Source organism: Danio aesculapii, chromosome 21 (assembly GCF_903798145.1).
Source record: "Danio aesculapii chromosome 21, fDanAes4.1, whole genome shotgun sequence".
In the NCBI taxonomy this organism is placed as follows: Eukaryota; Metazoa; Chordata; class Actinopteri; order Cypriniformes; family Danionidae; genus Danio; species Danio aesculapii.
Genome location: NC_079455.1, coordinates 22,624,795 through 22,643,310, shown reverse-complemented (window position 1 = coordinate 22,643,310; position 18,516 = coordinate 22,624,795). Strand labels below are relative to the sequence as shown.

The following is an 18,516-nucleotide window of genomic DNA, read 5'->3' as shown; positions in this document are numbered from 1 at the left end:
GTAAAATACATATTAAAAGTGAGCATAGTACCTTATCTAATTAATTAAATTACTTTAAAAAGCTCTAACAAATTGATAAACAGTGTATTAAAGAGGTTTTTAAATTACGGTTACTTTATGGCCATTTAATAGGTAGGACTTATGCAAATCATGTTACAAATCATGCATGATATAATGCATACATACATTTTGCTCAGATAAAAAGCTAAATAATAAAAATGTAAATAATTAAAAAAAGATTATAATAATTATGTTTATGATTGAAATTGTTGTTTTTGAACCACATACATGAGACCTGTGGACTACAAAAATCGTAAGTAATTTTTCCTCTGTAGTTCATGAGATTAAATATGCAAAAACAATATAAAGAAATTATAGTATTTATTTTATTTTGTTACAATTTTACGTTACTGGCGGAATATTTCACGAGAACATTTTTTGCAGAGAGGATTAGATTTAAGATACATGGCAACCTTCAAGCTGTCAAAGCCGGTATCGTAAACTGTGAAGAGCTGACGTACAACTGCCGTCGAGTCAGTTTAACCGTCCACACCTCTATACTGAAGTCGCCTGGACTACAAATTACTTTTCTTCTATTTTTTCTGTTGTAAAAGTTTCAACTAAATATTAATACAGTGGACTCTACTTAAAGTAGTGCTAACGGTGTACAACTTTATGTTATATATTGCACAAAAGGAGAAAAATCCTGTCATAATTAACTGTGGTAAACACATTATTAAAGTGAATGATTTGAGGATGTCATATACATCACTATACCATTTCAACATTTAGATTTGTGCTCCACAGATTAACTTCATGCAGGTTTAAAACATGCCAGCTTTATTCTTTGGCTGAATTGTACATTGAAACACTTACGACAGCCTAAGAGAAGTTTACATGCCAAAGCAGCAGTTTATTTAGCTATTTTTCGAGCATAAACTGATAACAAAATAAAACAGGCATGTGCTTAGAACAGCATTTATTGTAACGCATTTTTCAGCAAAATAGAAAAATAGAATATTCATTATATGCAAGAAAAAGCCTCGTGTAGCATAATGTTGCGTTAGAAGTGCATTGGTCTTTTGGTTGCTTATTTGACTATTTTAGCGAGGGCCGCTGCTCGTCTCTCTGTGTTCTTAAACAGGGCTCGGATGAGGCTCTTCATCTCATTACAGGAGAACTCCACCGCCAGAGGCCCTTTGCCCTCTGCCCACCTAAAAAAGAAAGAAAAGAAACATGGATAATTTGCCCTACAGTTGAACCAATTGACTATTTTAGCACATTTGTATCCACTTTTCCTACATCCTGGCTACTTCATACATAGCTAAATATACACTATAAAAGTGCCAACATAAAAAAAATTCAAAGCATAAACTTGTACAAACACAAATAATAATAATTATCTAACAATATTATGTAATGAGCCAATTCAGTCCAAAATAAGAGAATAGAATTAGATAAGGCGGACACACTTTACAATAAGGTTTTATTAGTTATAGTTAAATAATATATTTACTAACATGAATTAATTACAGAGTGTCTACAGGAATAAGAGTGAAATTAAATACCTTTTAAGACCTTATAACCACTTTAGGTTTAAACTGGAAACACTGGCCAGATTTTAACTTACAGAATATTCACTAAATATTAGTGCAAGAAACTAATCCAAAACTAAACCATTATTCATTTACTGAATACAAATCTGGCTAATTCAGCAGGTTAGCGCCTATATGGCTGCAGAATTAATAGTGTTGCCCTGGTTACTGCAGTAAACAAAGCAGCAGGATGTCAAATATAGCAGGATTTCATTGATTTTAACTACACAGCATCCCGATATTCACACATTTAATTCAGGCTAATTTAGCATACAACCATACATTGCATAATCAAAAATGATATCAAATTTAATACCCTGCAAAATAGCATTTTAATACTTTTTAAGGGTCTTAAATTTCTCTACATTGATTTATTAACTTTTAATACTTTAAGACCCCGCAGACACCCTGAATTAAAAACATATGTACAGCATTTACTAATCATAGTTTAACCTTTACTGAAATAGCTGCATTACTATGTTATATGCATTATTAACATCCAAATTCTTGTTTGTTAAGATTAATGCACAGTGAGTTAACATGAACAACTGTATTTTCATGAACTAACATGAATAAATACTGTATTAAATGTGTTCTTTATTGTTTGTTCTTGTTAGTAAATACATTAACTAATTCCTTTATTATTACAATAACCTTATTATAAAGTGTTACCAATATGGCTTAAAAAGTAATAACAGCGAAATTAAAGTGTGAATAATAAATATAACAGATTTAATAAATTAATCACCTGTCCACAATCTCCTGTAGATTAGCGTTTAGCACCATGGAGATCTCTTTTAACGTCATCCACTTCTTTACATATACAGGAACCTCTTCTTGATATTTTTTGTTCTTGTTCTCATCCGGCAGTGGATTGAAGACTAGTGGTCCCTCTTCTATGATGGTTTGACACAGTGTTCGCAGTCGCTCACCGTCCACATTGGAGATGTCCTGAAATAAGAGCACTTGGGTTAAACATGGTGTCACACAAAAAAGGGGGGGAAACAGCATTGTGCATTGCCTTACCTCCAACATCATAATCTTATTAATCAGTTCTAATATTGCAGTATTGAGGAGAGTCCCCATGGCTTTGCAGTATATGTTCACAGGTAGGACATCCTGCCAAACTTTTCCTAACCTCCGCAGCTGATGAATAACCTGAAGACATCAATAAATAAACACTTGGCACAACTGGTACAGAAAATAAGAAAAAACTATAATGGTCTATTCAGGAGGAATGAATTTGTGGTGTGTGATCATACTTGTCTGATAGCTTTACTGGCGACAGAGTAATTGTCTTCATCATCCAAGTTGGAGAAGTTACGAGCAGTGGACAGTCTCTCCAACATCTCTGCTTTCTGAACGTTCATTTGTGCCACAAAGCACAGAGCACCTTGTTCAAGCACAGGAAAAACAGACATCTTATATTATTATTGAGTATCTAAATTGCCATAAATTTTTAAAATAATAATAATTGTACAAGAAGCGGGCACCACGGTGGGTAGCACAATCGCCTCACAGCAATATGGTCGCTGGTTCAAGCATCGGCTGGGTCAGTTGGCATTTCTGTGTGGAGTTTGCATGTTCTCCCCATGTTGGCATGAATTTCCTCCGGGTGCTCCGGTTTCCCCCACAAGTCCAAAATCATGTGGTATAGGTGAATTGGGTACACTAAATTGTCCGTAGTGTATGTGTGTGAATGAGTGTGTATGGGTGTTTCCCAGTGATGGGTTGCAGCTGGAAGGGCATCCACTGCTTAAAACATATGCTGGATAAGTTGGCGGTTCATTCCGCTGTGGCGACCCCTGATTAAGAAAGGGACTAAGCTGAAAATAAAATAATGTTCAAGAAGCCCCTAATTATAGTTGAGTAAACCGTGCACAATATATGGAAACGCAATCATCATGACTAGTTAAATACGAGTATAAAGAGCTCCATGTAAGAATATGAAAAGATTGTGAAAAGCGGTGCTGCATATGTTGCTATTTTTCTACAGGGTATATGCAGGAATCCTAAAGGTAAAGTCAATATCTTTTAAGACTTTTTAAAGACCGTCTCAAAATATTAAGACCTCATCGCCACTTCAAGTTCTAATCAGTATCAAACCTTTCACTTAATAAACAGTTGAATAAACCACCTTAATAAACCACCTTTCTGCGTTTGTCGCAAATTACGTGACATCACCTGGATGTAGGAGTTTGGCCGGATGCGCCCCAGCCCAAACCTATCGCTTGGATCGATCATACCATTGTTAATATTATAAGGAAAATACATTTATTTATGCTTTTTTAGAGTTAAACAATTTGGATAACGCTTAAACAAAATTTAAGACCTCGCAAAAACATGATTAAGACTTTTTGATACCTTTTGAGGGTCTTAATTTTCTCATGATTGATTTATCAACTTTTAATACTGCGCGGACACCCTGTTCTAGCTACCTGTTGATATAAGGTTACTTTGGATTGGTTATTATTGCATTCGATTACTTTGAAATGTATAATTAACAAATCATTTAAAAGTAATAAAACAAAATTATATCAGAAAATTCTTATATAAGAAAATGTTCTTGTAAAATACACTTTTTCATTTACAAGCTCAAATAAGTTATTACAGTAAAGCTCTTAAATCATTTAGCCCTAAATTTAAGATTTCAACCCATTTACAAAACAATTAGTAAAAGTAACTTTTATTATTATTTTACTTGCAGATAAATGAAGCCAAATAGCAATTTTTTTACTTCAGAAAAATCTATATTATATACATTTTTTTAAAAATCCAATATAATTTTAAGTAAAAAACAAAACAAAAACTGCTGTTCTCAAACACTTCAGTAGTTTCATAGACCATGCCAATGTGAACTTACCCAGTCTTCTGAAACCTGGGACCAAATCTACAAAATAAGCCACTCCATCTTTCAAAGGAAGGTAAGGTTTAAACTGAAAACCCAAGGTTAAAAGATGGTGAGCGATGAACATGCAGTTATTGTGCTGGATGGCTGCCAAGTGAGGCAACTTCAGGAAGTTATCCCTAAGTCATAAAAAATAGAAAAATGGTTAAAAAAACTATGGACTGTAATACAACTATAAAAAAAGAGACACCAACTTACTTGTGATAAGTAGGCACAACATCATAGAACAGATGAAAAATGTTTCGGACGGTATAGAAAAGCTGGACCCCGCTGAAAAAAGACACCACAGATTTATGTCACTCAGGAATTCCAGCTTCTAGTTGTAGCTAGTGGATGCAATACTTGCTGCTTACCACTGGGGGGAGCTGCCCACCGCCTCAGACAGAGTTTGTATGGCCAAGTCCATCAGCTGCTGCACAGACTCACTAATGCGACACACAGGAAGACACAGAGTATTAGGACTCAACTGCTTCTCATTCTCCAGACTCTGATCATAATGGCCACTTCTTTTACTCGACTCCTTCCTCTCCTTCTCTCCTCCGCTAGGATTCGGTAGTTTTGGGATTGAGAGTTTATATTCCGGAGTGATCTGAATGAAGAGCACAAAGAAGCTCATAACAGGTTCTCATAGCTTGATGACTATTACATTATATTAAAGGCATCTTACTTTCACTGTGTTGTGCATTTCAGAAGTCATCAGTTTCCGTGCAGCCACGATGACATCTTGGCATTTTTTGCTTGCGAAGTGGCAGTTGACGTTCCTGGCGTATTTTAAAAGGTCTGTGGAGTCCCCTGCGAGGTAGCCCATCTCTTTCAGACTGCTCTCAAAATCCTCTGTCTGTTTGATGACCTGAGGACACAATTGAATATTGTATTACAAAGACTGACTGTACAGTTGACATTTGCTGACAGGTCTATCTCTGGACGTGCAGTCTTACCTCGCTATACTCGGCTAGCTGACTGCTGTTAGCTGGAATGGAATGAACCAAGCATTCACGAATAATGCACTCGGACATCTCCTCCCATATCAGACCTCCTAAAATTTCAGACACTTTCTTTTCATCTACCGACACATCTGATGAAAAGAAAACAAAAGGAAATGTCATCATAAGCCTGCTGGAATGTAATGCCTGATGTTGGTGTTTTCAACCACATTCCTGAATGGACCCTTTTCATATTTCTGGGTAAACTTAGAGCAAAGTGAATAGGAGACTATAACAAATATTTTTTTTACAATCCCATTTGCTGAAATAATAAAGGCAAAACTCCATGATGGTGTTATCAAGACTTTCAGAACAAGAAAAAAATAGTCGCTTTGTGTAATTTAATGGAACAATGATATAATACATACATAAATACATATAATTATACATACATTTAAAAAAGAAAAAAAAATTATATTAAAAACTTACAGATTTAAAATGCTGATGACTGTTAAACGCATCATAACAGTCTTGTGAAAAAAAAGTCTATTACAAGTTAAAGTGGAAATGCTGCTGTAGTAAACCAGACTACTGATAGCCATAAATGAAACAAATACTATAATATTTACAAATACCATAACCACGTATCTTAGCTCCGCTGACACCACAGCAAATCATTTAAATATACAAGTATAAAAAATTTAATAACCCCCCCCCCCCCTGAAATTATAGTGGAAAACACTACAAACAATATTTAATATAAATGTTCGGTTCGATAAATAAGGTTCGGGATCTGTAGAGCTGCGCATCGTTGGATTTGCCCTTCAATATTTGGACTCTCAGTAGTGATTATTAAACCACACTGAACTGAGCTAAACTGAACTGAACTTAAACACTACAAACTGAACTACACTGTTCCTATTTACTGTGACCTTCTATGTGAAGCTGCTTTGACACAATCTACATTGTATAAGCGCTATACAAATAAAGGTAAATTGAACTGAATTAAATTGAAATGTCAAGTGTCAATGAATACAAGGCTAAACTGAAAATCTACACAAACTCTTATGTGCCTCTCTTGACTTCCCACTCATAGACTTTACTTGGGCGGGCTACCCAGGTACAGTTGATGTCAGAATTATTAGCCCCCCTGAATTATTAGCCCCACCAATTTCTGTTTAATGGAGAAAAGATTTTTTCAACACATTTCTAAACATAATAGTTTTAATAACTAATTTCTAATAACTGATTTATTTTCTCTTTGCCATGATGACAGTAAATAATATTTGACTGTTTTCAAGACACTTCTATACAGCTTAAATTGAGATTTAAAGGCTTAACTAGGTAACTTCTGTAGACTATCGAAAAAATATATAGCTTAAAGGGGTTGATCATTTTGACCTTAAAATGTTTGTTTTTTTCTAAAACTGGTTAAATGGAAAACTGCTTTTATTCTAGCCAAAATAAAACAAATAAGACTTTCTCCAGAAGAAAAAATATTATCAGACATACTGTGAAAATTTCCTTGCTCTGTTAAACATCATCTGACAAAAAAAAATAAAAAATCAAAATAATAATAATTAAAAAAAAAAAAAAAAGTAAAATAAAAATCAAAGGCGGGTGGGGGGGGGGGGGGGGGAGGGGGGGGGGGTGGATGGGTTAATAATTCTCACTTTAATTGTATATTAACAGCCGCCCAAGTATTTTTAGTGACACACTTTTTATTCACTATTATTATCATCCTTTAACACTTTTTTTTGTATCCGCCCAATATAACCAAACATCTACAAGCGATTAAATAGTGGAAAATCTTCTCTTCTTTAGCTATTTCACACTGCTCATTCTGTGTGCACGAGAACTGTCAACACTTCCACAGACAGTCTCACGTGCTCTGCAGACCCAGAGACCCGCACCTTTTTGTGTCCAGCCAGGTTTTTAAATCTACTAAAATGTCTGGGATTTGGATTTGCTTTCGTTTTCGAAGCTGTCGTTAAATTTATACGCACATCTGCAAGAGAGAGACATTACATAATTAATTCATTAATCTAAACGACCTTACTAAACACTCTGAGAGGAGGAAATTACATCTAAATTGGCTGCAGAATGTTTGTACACCATTTGAAATGGGCAATCAACTCATTTGCCTTATTTAAATAATCTACATTTATTTTTGTAATTATCATAATTTTTAAAGATTATGTCTGTTTTTATTTCTTTTTTGTCATTTAGTTCTCATTTGCTGTATATTTTATTAATTTGATGATGTCAATATATTATATATTTTATACATTTAAAAGCCTTTGGCAATACTGTACAAAATGTCATGCCAGTAAAGCAACCAGAACTTGAATAAAAGACAGAGAGGAGCAGATTTTACCTGTCAGTGGGTGCACATGGCTCATAAACAGCATAAAAGTAGTAGAACTAGTGGATTTTCTTTAAATTTCAACAGTCTTTTTTAACTTTAACCCATTGAAAAGAAAAAAGTTTAAATGAGACAATAATAGAAATAGTGTCAAATTATGTTTTGTTTGTCGCATACAATTAAATATTTATGTGCTGTGGGTATTTCAATCCGGCTATCACCGCAAGTATATTTTAAACCTCTGGGAAGCACTGCTTGATATTAATTATTTTAGAATACAAGTTACTTCAGATGAATTAATAATAATAATAATAATAGATGGAAATTTCATATGGTAAATCTTTTATTTAACTGCTTCTAAAATACGGTCTTGAATGAGGTTAACTTAATATTATATTTACAATTAATATTATATTGTCAATTCATTTTTTTACTTTTTTTTTTTTAATCAAGAAAATATTTGGCAACATTTCCCATATATCAAACCTCTCAGACAATGTATGCATTGGATTTAAACATCATGATTAAATTGTCTATAGTACACAGGATCGCCATCTATTTTCACACGATTTCTAGACGTACCAAAAAGGTGTTCATGCAACGTCTTGAGCACAGTGAGCACTTTGGTGTAAACTTGGCTGGGATCTGGATGCTCTGCTTTGGTTTCTATACACTGGAGGCTCAGGACAGCACCCTGCTCCGGCTGACTGCTCACTTCCACCACCAATGAAGGGTATAAGATGAGCGGCTTCAGTATATACTTAAACAACACTTGCCCTAAAAGTAAAGACAAAACACAGTTAACTAATATAAAAATATTTAATAAATCATTGCCGATGTACTAATAGGATGTAACACCAAGCCTTACCAAACAGTTTAATCTTTTTATGAAGTTCTCCTTGAATGGAGAGGGCCTGGAGAATGCTGGACAGAAGAGCATGTGGGACAGATTCATCCACCTTAGATCCTCCTTTATTCAAATGAAGTGCAGACTTCAGGAATGATTTTGCACCAGTGAGCTCGGCTAAAACATGAAGACAGAAAAAAAAAGTCAAATTTCACTGGAATGACATTTTGATTAAGACTTTAAGGTAAAAATTAAAACCATCATTCACAAAAAGGTAACACTTTAAAATAATGGTCCATTAGTTTATATTCATGTATTTACTAACATAAACTATTAGTAATCCAGTTATTACGATATTAATTCTTCTTTGTTAATATTAGTTAATGCTATTTAAGGTAAATAAAGTTAGTTCATGTTAACTCATGGTGCATTCATGTTAACAAGCACAACTCTGGATTTTAATAATGCATTAGTAAATGTTGAACTACGATTAATTGATGCTTTATGAGAGTATTCATACCTAGTTAATTAGTAATTGCATTAACTAACATTAATGACCATCATTATAAAGTGTTACCACAAAAAGATTAATATAATGAATTGAGAGAGGGTGACTTTTCATGTCATGTGACTTTGTAGCGTTACTTTTAGTGGAAGGAAGTTTCCAGACTGCCAGTTTCTGCCACTCTTCTCCAAGGTGATAGATGAGATTCTCTCTCTGTATTGTGATTTCTGAACTGAGGGCCCGCACTATAGGCAACTCTGTGTCTTTCCAGGTTTTCAAGGCATCAACACAAGCTCGTGCCTGTACAAAGCAAGCAGGAATATGTTTATAACCATGTACACTAATTCAAATGACTGTTCAACAAATAATAATTCAATTAAATGCCAATTAATATGGAAGAGGTAAAAAGTATTTATTAATAATTATGTTAATTAAATTGACAGGTCATATGAATTTATTGTTGAATGCGACTTACTGTTCCATGTTGCTTTGCGGCAACCACATAATTCTTTTCCTGCAAGGCCCTGTGATATTCTTCTATTGCTGTGTCAAACTTTAAAAGCATGTTAAATCATGAGAGAACATTCCCTGTTACATAAACCATGTGGTCTTTACTTAAGCATATTACTGTGAGCTTATTTAGATAAAGCATGTGTGTGTGATGTAAACTATTAAGACATTAAGCTAGCTTTATTGTTATAAAAACCTTGTAAGCATATACAAATTCCCTGCAGCTTTACCTCTTGGAGATGTTGGAGCAGGTTTATGACTGCAGTGTTTTTCTCTAGCTGCTGTTTAAGCTTGGCATACTCCGTTACAGCATCATGAAGGTTCTGCTGAACCTGTAAATGCAAACATTTGCCTCATGTGTTAAATTAATCCCACAATCACTCCTTTTATTTAAAACTGACATGCTATTTTTTTATTAATAGAGATAAATAAAAGATACCTCATTTTCAATGCAGCTCTTTAATAAATCAATGTCTTTGGAAACGGAATCAACCTGGTCTAAAAGCTCTTCTGCTCCCTCCATACTGGGTATGAACTCAATATATTTTTTATTTATCATGTCCGTAACCTCTTCCTGTTTTGAGAAAAAAAAGAACAGTTCAACTCACATAGAAAGCATAAAATGATAACAGTTTTAGATAATAATTTGACTTCTAGAGTTTTTATGCATGGGTCAATGATTAATGATTAATCAAATTAATTAAATTGTGCCCGGATGCTTTACACTCTCTAGAAATGCCTCTGAAGTGCATTCAAATAATAAAGTCTTTCTTTACAAATGACTACACAAATCTCAACATTGCATATCCTGCAATGTGACTATTGCGGACACAAACACTGCGATATCGATGCTGAAACGATATATTGTGCAGCCTTAAGTGTCTACTTTAATGTATTAATTAACATCTCTTAAAATAAAATGCCAAAATATGAGTGAAATAATGATTCATTATTCAACTTAACAGATATGTTCATGTAAAAATAAAATTCTGATTTCTACTAAATTAAATATAGAAAAGTCATCAAACTAAATTAAGTTATTTAAAACTTGATAGCTTTAGGAACATTGGTAAAATAAGGTACAAAGATTTAAAATGACAATTATTACCAATGTGAAGTTTAATAGTTTTATAATGTCATCAAATGATTTGTTTTTTTAGGAACAAAAAATGAAATTAATAAAACTGTAGTAACATTTAACTGCACAATATATAGTTTCAGCATCGTTATTGCAATGTGATCATTCGCAATAGTCACATCGCGATTGTACCCAATGTTGAGTTGGACTTAGGCAAGGGATGATAACCGTTTTCAAGGTATAACGTGGTTTGAACAAGACAAGGTGTTAAAACCGCCAAGATTTTCTGCTATACCGTTGCTACTGACTGTGTGAGGGTTTTAAGAGCATTCAGGCATAAGAAATATACCATTTGTAACTGACAAAATAATAACAAAAAACATTATTGAATTGTTTATAAAATAAAGACTATGCAGGATTATTTTACATTTGAATTTTCAATTACAGTATACTTGAATACCGTTTGACTCCTTGGAAAACAATAAAACACAGTTTATTTAATTAGTTTCTTTTTCTTTATTAAATTTATTTGTGCTTGTAGATTGTTTCTTATACTTGATGCTTATAGACTCTACTACAGAATCTTCCCAATCAATCTAATATAATAAATTCTTTCTAAATAGTTATCAACACATCTAGTTGGGCTGGGCGATTCGGCAAAAATGCAATCTCGAAAATTATTTTCCATATTAAATGATAATGATATAAGTTGTTAATGCTTCCAGATTTAAAAAGAGTACCCCAACAATGACTGAAGCCACAAAAATTAGAGGGTCCATTAAATGGCATAACATATTTTCGGCCGATAAATTTTCAGTGGCCAAAAATTCAATACATCTCTAATATCAACACAATTTTAGATTTCCATTGTTGCACATTTCTGCTGTGTGATTGGCTCTTATACAGAGTAAAAAAGTCCAGAGCTGATCATTGTTATTGACATAAATTTAATCACAATTTGATATAATATCGTTTATCAGCCCAGCCTTAACATCTAGTGTAATTCATATAGCAATATATATTGCAGAATAAGAAAATATCGCAATGTTAGATTTTTCCAATATCGTGCAGTTCTAGTTGCATTCCTATGTCTTGTATAGTGCATGTCTTGTACATTTATTGTTTTGATGCTTGAAAGAAAATCCTTACACAACATATAAACGATAACTTCAGTTAATGCAAATTTGAAAAAAACTGCATAAGCATTTTAACTAAACTACATGAAAATGGTCTGAATGTGATCTCATAATCTTGATATATTTGGCACATAATGTGAAAATAAATCAGATGGCTTTAACAAAACATTAAATTAATCAAATAAAACCGACCCAGACAGATGTTCTTATCGCTTTGAATGTCTCAAAATCAAAAAAGAAAACATTGTAGCGTAAAATCGGGTTAATAACATAATCTGTCTGAAGTCAGAGCTCAGACTGGCAGAGACTGGCAATGATATCAGCAGCATGACACGTCAGCCAGTCAATGTCACACCAGTACTCCTCTGTTTACCACTAAAACACTAGCGTTCATTGTCCAACAAAGCATAATAAAGCGATAGCAGTCTAAAATAACTTCGTATGCAACGAAAAAGGCGTTCATTCACTTTAAGACCTTTAGTTAACGGTCAATGTAACGTTATGCTAACAATAGAAACAAGCTATTAAGTGTGCAAACATACAAAACAACCTTTTTTGAACACCATAACAATAACGTATTCAAATCAAAATCTTTTGAACATCAAATTAACACGTGTTATATTAATATAGAAGTTTCTGTATTGTTGCTATTATTTTCGTTATTGACAGCTGGCTAGCTAAACATGACAGTTTACCTTAGTTTCTTCCACTTTCCGTGATAGTTTGGAGATTTTGCAGGCGAGGTCATCTTTCTCCAGTTTACCTGAGCTGGCGAGCACTTCTGTCACAAACGACGACATGACGGTAACGGGCTATCCAGGGAATATACAGGCTAGTTTACTTCTTCATGCCACTACCCGCCATTCCGCGCGCAAGGGATGCTGGGAGTCTGCTGCTACTTGGCTGGAAGGGAAAAGCTGTACTTGATTTTGAAAAGGGGCGGTTGAAAATGCTCGCTTTGTCCACAGTGAAGTGCTTATAAACTATAAAATTAAGTTATTAGGTCATTTTAATAGGACATGTTCTAGACAAGACGATCAGTTGTCTGTTTAGTAAATATATTCAATTCATTGTTGAGCCAGTCTAAACAGCCTGATGTTTTAAATAAATTCAAAATACAATGAACAATTCAAATAAATTGAATATTTAAAACAATTTTAGTTTAAACTTTAACAACTAAAAATTATCCAGACAAAATAATATTTTAAAAAAATAGATAGACCAATAAAGATAAAGATTTTGCTATAGATAGGTACATTAATGTGAAACTGTGTTGGGGTAGTTGGGTAGCCATTATGCTACATTTTGTTCATAATCAGATACAGTTAGGCTACTTTTTTTACATTCGTGCAGTTCATTTGATAGTGTATCATATTTCTTTATTTTGGATAATCACAATATATAATATTTATAATCATCACAAATGATCCATACTTCTGAATATGGGGACAAATTAAAAACACAAACACATACAGTCAAAAAACATGGATAGGCCAAAAGTAATTTTAAATATCCTAAAAGATGTCAGAATACATTGCCTAAATTATCAAAATAACATTCCTTATTACAATTTTCATTTTGTAACCAGTAGGCTAATTATGATGACAAAATATTAAAATTATATACTGATTTATACCTATACTAATACACTTTTATACTATATAACTGCTGATTAACTATATTTATAATAACTTTAATTGTTAAAAAGTTATTAGTTACTAGTTAATTAGTTAAAGTTATTAGTAACGGGTGGCTCAGTGGTTAGCAGTCACCTCACAGCAAGAAGGTCACTTGTTCGAGTCCCAGCTGAACTAGTTGGCATTTCTGTGTGGAGTTTGCATGTTCTCCCCATGTTTGCGTGGGCTTCCTCCGCATGCTCTGCTTTCCCCCACAGTCCAAAGACATGCGCTATAGGTGAATTGGATGAATTGAACTGGCTGTAGTGTATGAGTGCATGTGTGAATGCGAGAGTGTATGGGTGTTTCCTAGTACTGGGTTGTGGTTGGAAGGGCATCCGCTGCATAAAACAATTGTCAGAATAGTTGGTGGTTCATTCTGCTGTGGCGACCCCTGATAAGTAAGGGACTAAGCCAAAGGAAAATGGATAAATGAGTTATTAGCATAATAAACCTATGGTAAATAATAGTATTAACATTTCTGAGTTTGGCTGTAATGCAATAATGTGAACTTTTCGTAAAGCTGCTTTGAAACAGTAATTATCGTGAAAAGAGCTGTACAAACAAACTAGAAATTGAAACTTGAAATAACATCTAATGATTGTCACTTCAAAGCAAATGTTTCTTTGTGACATGAACAACAAAAGCATTCCGACATTTCTAGAGTCCATTTTGTGTGAACCAGATTTGGATTTCTTGTGTATTTATGGTGTAAATATGATGAATGTATTTAGTTAAGATGCGTTTAGCATTTGGTGGAAAATGTATGCTTTTTACTTGGGAATTCATCAATTGTTTTAAATTTACAAATTAGATTTGTGCATCGGGCATCACGGTGGCGCAGTGGGTAGCACGATTGCCCCACAGCAAGAAGGTTGCTGGTTTGAGCCTCGGCTGGGTCAGTTGGCATTTCTGTGTGGAGTTTGGATGTTCTCTCCTTGCCTCCTTGTTTTTCCCACAAGTCCAAAGACCTGTGGTATAGGTGAATTGGGTAAGCAAAATTTTCCATAGTGTATGTATGTAAATGAGTGTGTATGGATGTTTTCCCAGTGATGGGTTGCAGCTGGAAGAGCATCTGCTGCGTAAAACGTGCTGGATAAGTTGGCGGTTCATTCCGCTGTGGTGACCCCGGATTAATAAAGGGACTGAGCCGAAAAGAAAATGAATGAATGAATGACTTGTGCATTTAAGAATTGTGTTTTAATATTGATTACTGATAAATGTGAATGGTGCAGTGCACATAAATTCTAGTTTGTAAATGTATTATTTTTGAGACTGATCTGGCTCTGTAGTTCACTGATTTAATCAGTTACCTTCTGTAGGTGTGCTGAGTCATTTCAGAAATGGACAAAAGGTGCTTCACTGTCAGAAACTCTGGGGGACTCATGGACCATCACAGACAGCATATGCTTCGCTCTAAGGACAGAAGACAGAACTTGTAAGATTATTCTGTGTTCTCAAATCTGATGAAAAAAAAACCTCTGGATTGTTTTCAGACTTAACTGTTTTAGTTATATATGAATGCAGTATACTGTACAGCAACCATAAACAGCCTATAGTTAATGAAGAACTGCTATTATTGCTAGTAAATGTAATTATTTCATTGTCTATTACTGTTGGCTACATATAAAATTCCATCATTTTCTGTATATTGTATTCAGTTTCTATTTATTTTCTGACTTCTTATTTGCATATCTTCAGGGTAACAGGAGAGTCCAATGATGATAAGACTGTGTAAGTTACGACATGCTTGTGTGAATTAACCATATGTCTCCAATGCATCTTATCTTTCTCATACTCTTCCTATAGCCATAGAAGACCACGATCTACTGTGCAGTGCTGGGTTTGTCGTATCAACAATCATGGAAGCGTTCGAAGTCTAATTAAACTCCAGAGATTATGTCTGATTTGCTAAATTAACCCAAAGAGAAAGAAAGCAAGCAGCGTTGTGGGGAAATATTTCAGAAGACTGAGCAATACATGATGATTCCATGCAAATGTACAAAAATATATTGTATTAATTAACTCGGTTTTTGCTCTGTTTGATAATATTCGATGTTCAGTTTTGGATGGGAAAGTATAGCCAAGTTAGATACCAAGTCTGATTGAGAAAACAGATTAAAGGAAGAGCCTAGGACAAACATCAGTTGCAGTACATCTATTGATAATAAATAAATTCACATTATCCCATAGGAATTGTCTCACTTTGTTTTGATTATTTACAAGGGCGTAGAATTGGCATGGATGGAGGCAACGTGTCCCCACCAATAACAACCAATTACTGAAATGCCCCTACCAATAATTGAATCGACTTCAAAATAAAGTAATCCTCATCAACTCTTAACTTACATGTGCACCAAGTCAAGTTTGCTACTAGTTCACCGTATAATACTTTAAACCAAGGGAGTGGAATCCATTAAAATTTAATTTTCATTTTGGCCTCCATGATTATGAAAAACAATAATCGGGATAAAACAGTTCAATTGCGTCACACACCTCTCAAAGTATCTCTACATTTATACCTGCTCAAAGCTCGACTGCAGTAAAATCATATAAATTGACTTTTGCAGCATGGGACGGGATTGTTATTTGTATTATTAAGTGTTTATATATATTATTAAGTACTTTAATCATGTTTTTAAAAACGCGAAACAGATTTTGTGCTCTTCAATGCATGTGCTCTGTATGTCAAGAGCGAATCTACACCCTTGATAATTTAACATTTTCATATCCTGTTTAGAGAATTCAAGACCATTTCGAGGGCACCAATCCATAAAACAATTAAATGACCTCATAGCAAATAAGCAGTTTTAATAAATACAAAAAGTAAAAGTAAAACTATAATTTGCTTGTGGTTAACACATAATTTTACTGACACTGACATGTATATACTCACTGTAGAAATATATACAGTTGAAGTCAGAATTATTAGCTCCCCTTTGAATTTTTTTTCTTATTATTTTTTAAATATTTCCCAAATAATGTTTAACAGAGTAAGGAAATTTTCACATTATTTCCTATATTTTTTCTTCAGCAGAAAGTCTTATTTGTTTTATTTTGTCTCGAATAAAAGCAGTTATAAATTTTTTAAAAACCATTTTAAGGTAAAAAATATTAGCCCCTTTTCAACTGAAATGAAGGTTCATAAGTGTTGGACAACTCCTTTATTACAATGCCTATAAAAATTAATATATTACTGGAAAGGCAAAGTGATTTTATGAACAATTTCCACATTAAAACATGAATCATCATTTAAAATTATATGTTTAAAAAAACTTATAAACACAAATTATTAAGTTCTATAATACAAAATAACTGGTAAAACATAAAACTATAAGGATTGTGAAATAATCATTTAAGGCATTTTAAATAAATGTTCGGTAAGCATTTTTGACACTGTTAAGGTACAAACGGTCTTGTCACTTTGGTGGTACCTTCATGGATCAGATTTGTACCTTTGATGAAGGTACAATATTGTATCTGCAGGTTCTGCAAGGTACATTTTGGTTTCCCATGGTACAAATCACGTCTTTAAAAGATATAAACAGCAATGGTACAATTTTGTTTCTTTGTCTTAACGTACAATTCTGTCCCATAAAAAGGTACCGCCCCGGTGACACGGGTTTGTACCTTTTTTGGTATAACATTGTACCATTTTTTTCTGAGAGTGTAATGTTTTTTACATAAAATAAAATTGATTGTATTTTTGGCTACTGCAACATAAGATTAAAACGTTTTACGATCCAGGGCCACATTTATGATGAGAAGAAATAAGAAGAAACAGAAAATAAGAAGAGATGATTAGGAGATGAACAAATGCAAGAAGGAGAAACAAATGCAAGGAGAAAACAAATGCAAGAAGGAGAAACTCAGGACAAGGCAACAAAGTCAGAAATCAAAATTTTATTGAAAGATAGAACACTGAAAGGTAAAGGGGTCAAACAATGGAGTGGAAAATCAGACAAGCTTACTGTACAAAGAAAGAATACATAGAGGATCTTCAGCTAAGTGTAGACTGAAATAAAGTGGCTTCTGCAAATCTCAATAAAAGACTATTTTCACGCTATGTGTCTACAGCTGACGTGAAAAGAAGATGAGGGTACAAACTCAGCCTTCACTGCCCTCTTTTCAAACATCATCTATTTGATCTTTCCTGAGATCAAACGTCTAGAGCAGCTAATCAATTTCTCTTCAAGGAATTGAAAGCACAGTGAGTGTGTGTGTGTCGTAGCGTGCTTGAAAGCGTTATTGTGCAGCAGACTAAAATCCAGCTCAGGCCGAGGCTTTGGTTTAGATCACCTTGTGACTGTAGCGTGGTGTTGTTTTTTTAAAGCTTCACTTCACGATGACGACGGAGGCGCTGTGAATGGACTCCATGACTGCTGCCAGGCGACTGCACAGATCGTGAGGGGACTTCCTCACTTTAGGGGGCTCCTTCAGCACTACTCGTTCTGCAGAGCAGTCCAGGACTCTGGGCAGGAACTCACTGAGCTTTTCTTGAAGAGAATCTGAAACAGACAAATGTAGACAACGGCTAATAATAAGCTAATGGTCTTTCAATTGTTTAGATGCAGCAGACCTCCAGATGTGATCCTTCTGCACCTACTTATATACATCTAGGGCTGGACGATATTGAAAAAATTTCGCATTGTGATATTTTTTATTCTATGATATATATTGTGAGATGAATACAATTTCACTGGATGAGTTGAATAAGTGTTTGGAAAGAATTTAGAATTTCAGATTGATTGGGACGATTCTGTAGACAATCTACAAGCATAGATAAATTCAATAAAGAAAAAGATGCAAGGTATACAATAATTAAATAATGAAATGTAAAATAACACTGCAGTCTTTGTTTTATAAACAATTCAATAAAATTAATCGTTATTCGTTTTTCAATGTTACACACGGTAAATATTTTCATGCCTGAATGCTATTAAACCTTCACACTGTCACAGGCTTCAAAAAAC

The 18,516-nt window shown here is 34.0% G+C and overlaps 2 protein-coding genes across 2 annotated transcripts in view; both read right to left on the bottom strand.

The window, feature by feature from the left end:
* Nucleotides 1-823: 823 nt before the first annotated feature.
* Nucleotides 824-12,772, bottom strand: zw10 (zw10 kinetochore protein). The gene is made up of 16 exons (XM_056446595.1): nt 12,563-12,772; nt 10,093-10,227; nt 9,884-9,985; nt 9,619-9,696; nt 9,284-9,443; nt 8,660-8,815; nt 8,374-8,568; nt 5,442-5,578; nt 5,171-5,353; nt 4,857-5,092; nt 4,702-4,773; nt 4,459-4,622; nt 2,858-2,988; nt 2,622-2,753; nt 2,344-2,546; nt 824-1,214 (listed from the first exon to the last, which is right to left on the bottom strand). The coding sequence occupies exons 1-16, from the start codon at nt 12,665-12,667 to the stop codon at nt 1,091-1,093; spliced, it is 2,313 nt and encodes a 770-aa protein (XP_056302570.1). The 5' UTR covers nt 12,668-12,772; the 3' UTR covers nt 824-1,090.
* A 4,659-nt stretch (nt 12,773-17,431) lies between these two features.
* usp28 (ubiquitin specific peptidase 28) overlaps nt 17,432-18,516 on the bottom strand; it is a 41,387-nt gene continuing 40,302 nt past the window's right edge. Inside the window, exon 26 of the mRNA XM_056445972.1 lies at nt 17,432-18,051. Within this exon, the coding sequence (XP_056301947.1) occupies nt 17,879-18,051 (173 nt within the window). The 3' untranslated portion in view covers nt 17,432-17,878. The remainder of the gene's footprint in view (nt 18,052-18,516) is intronic.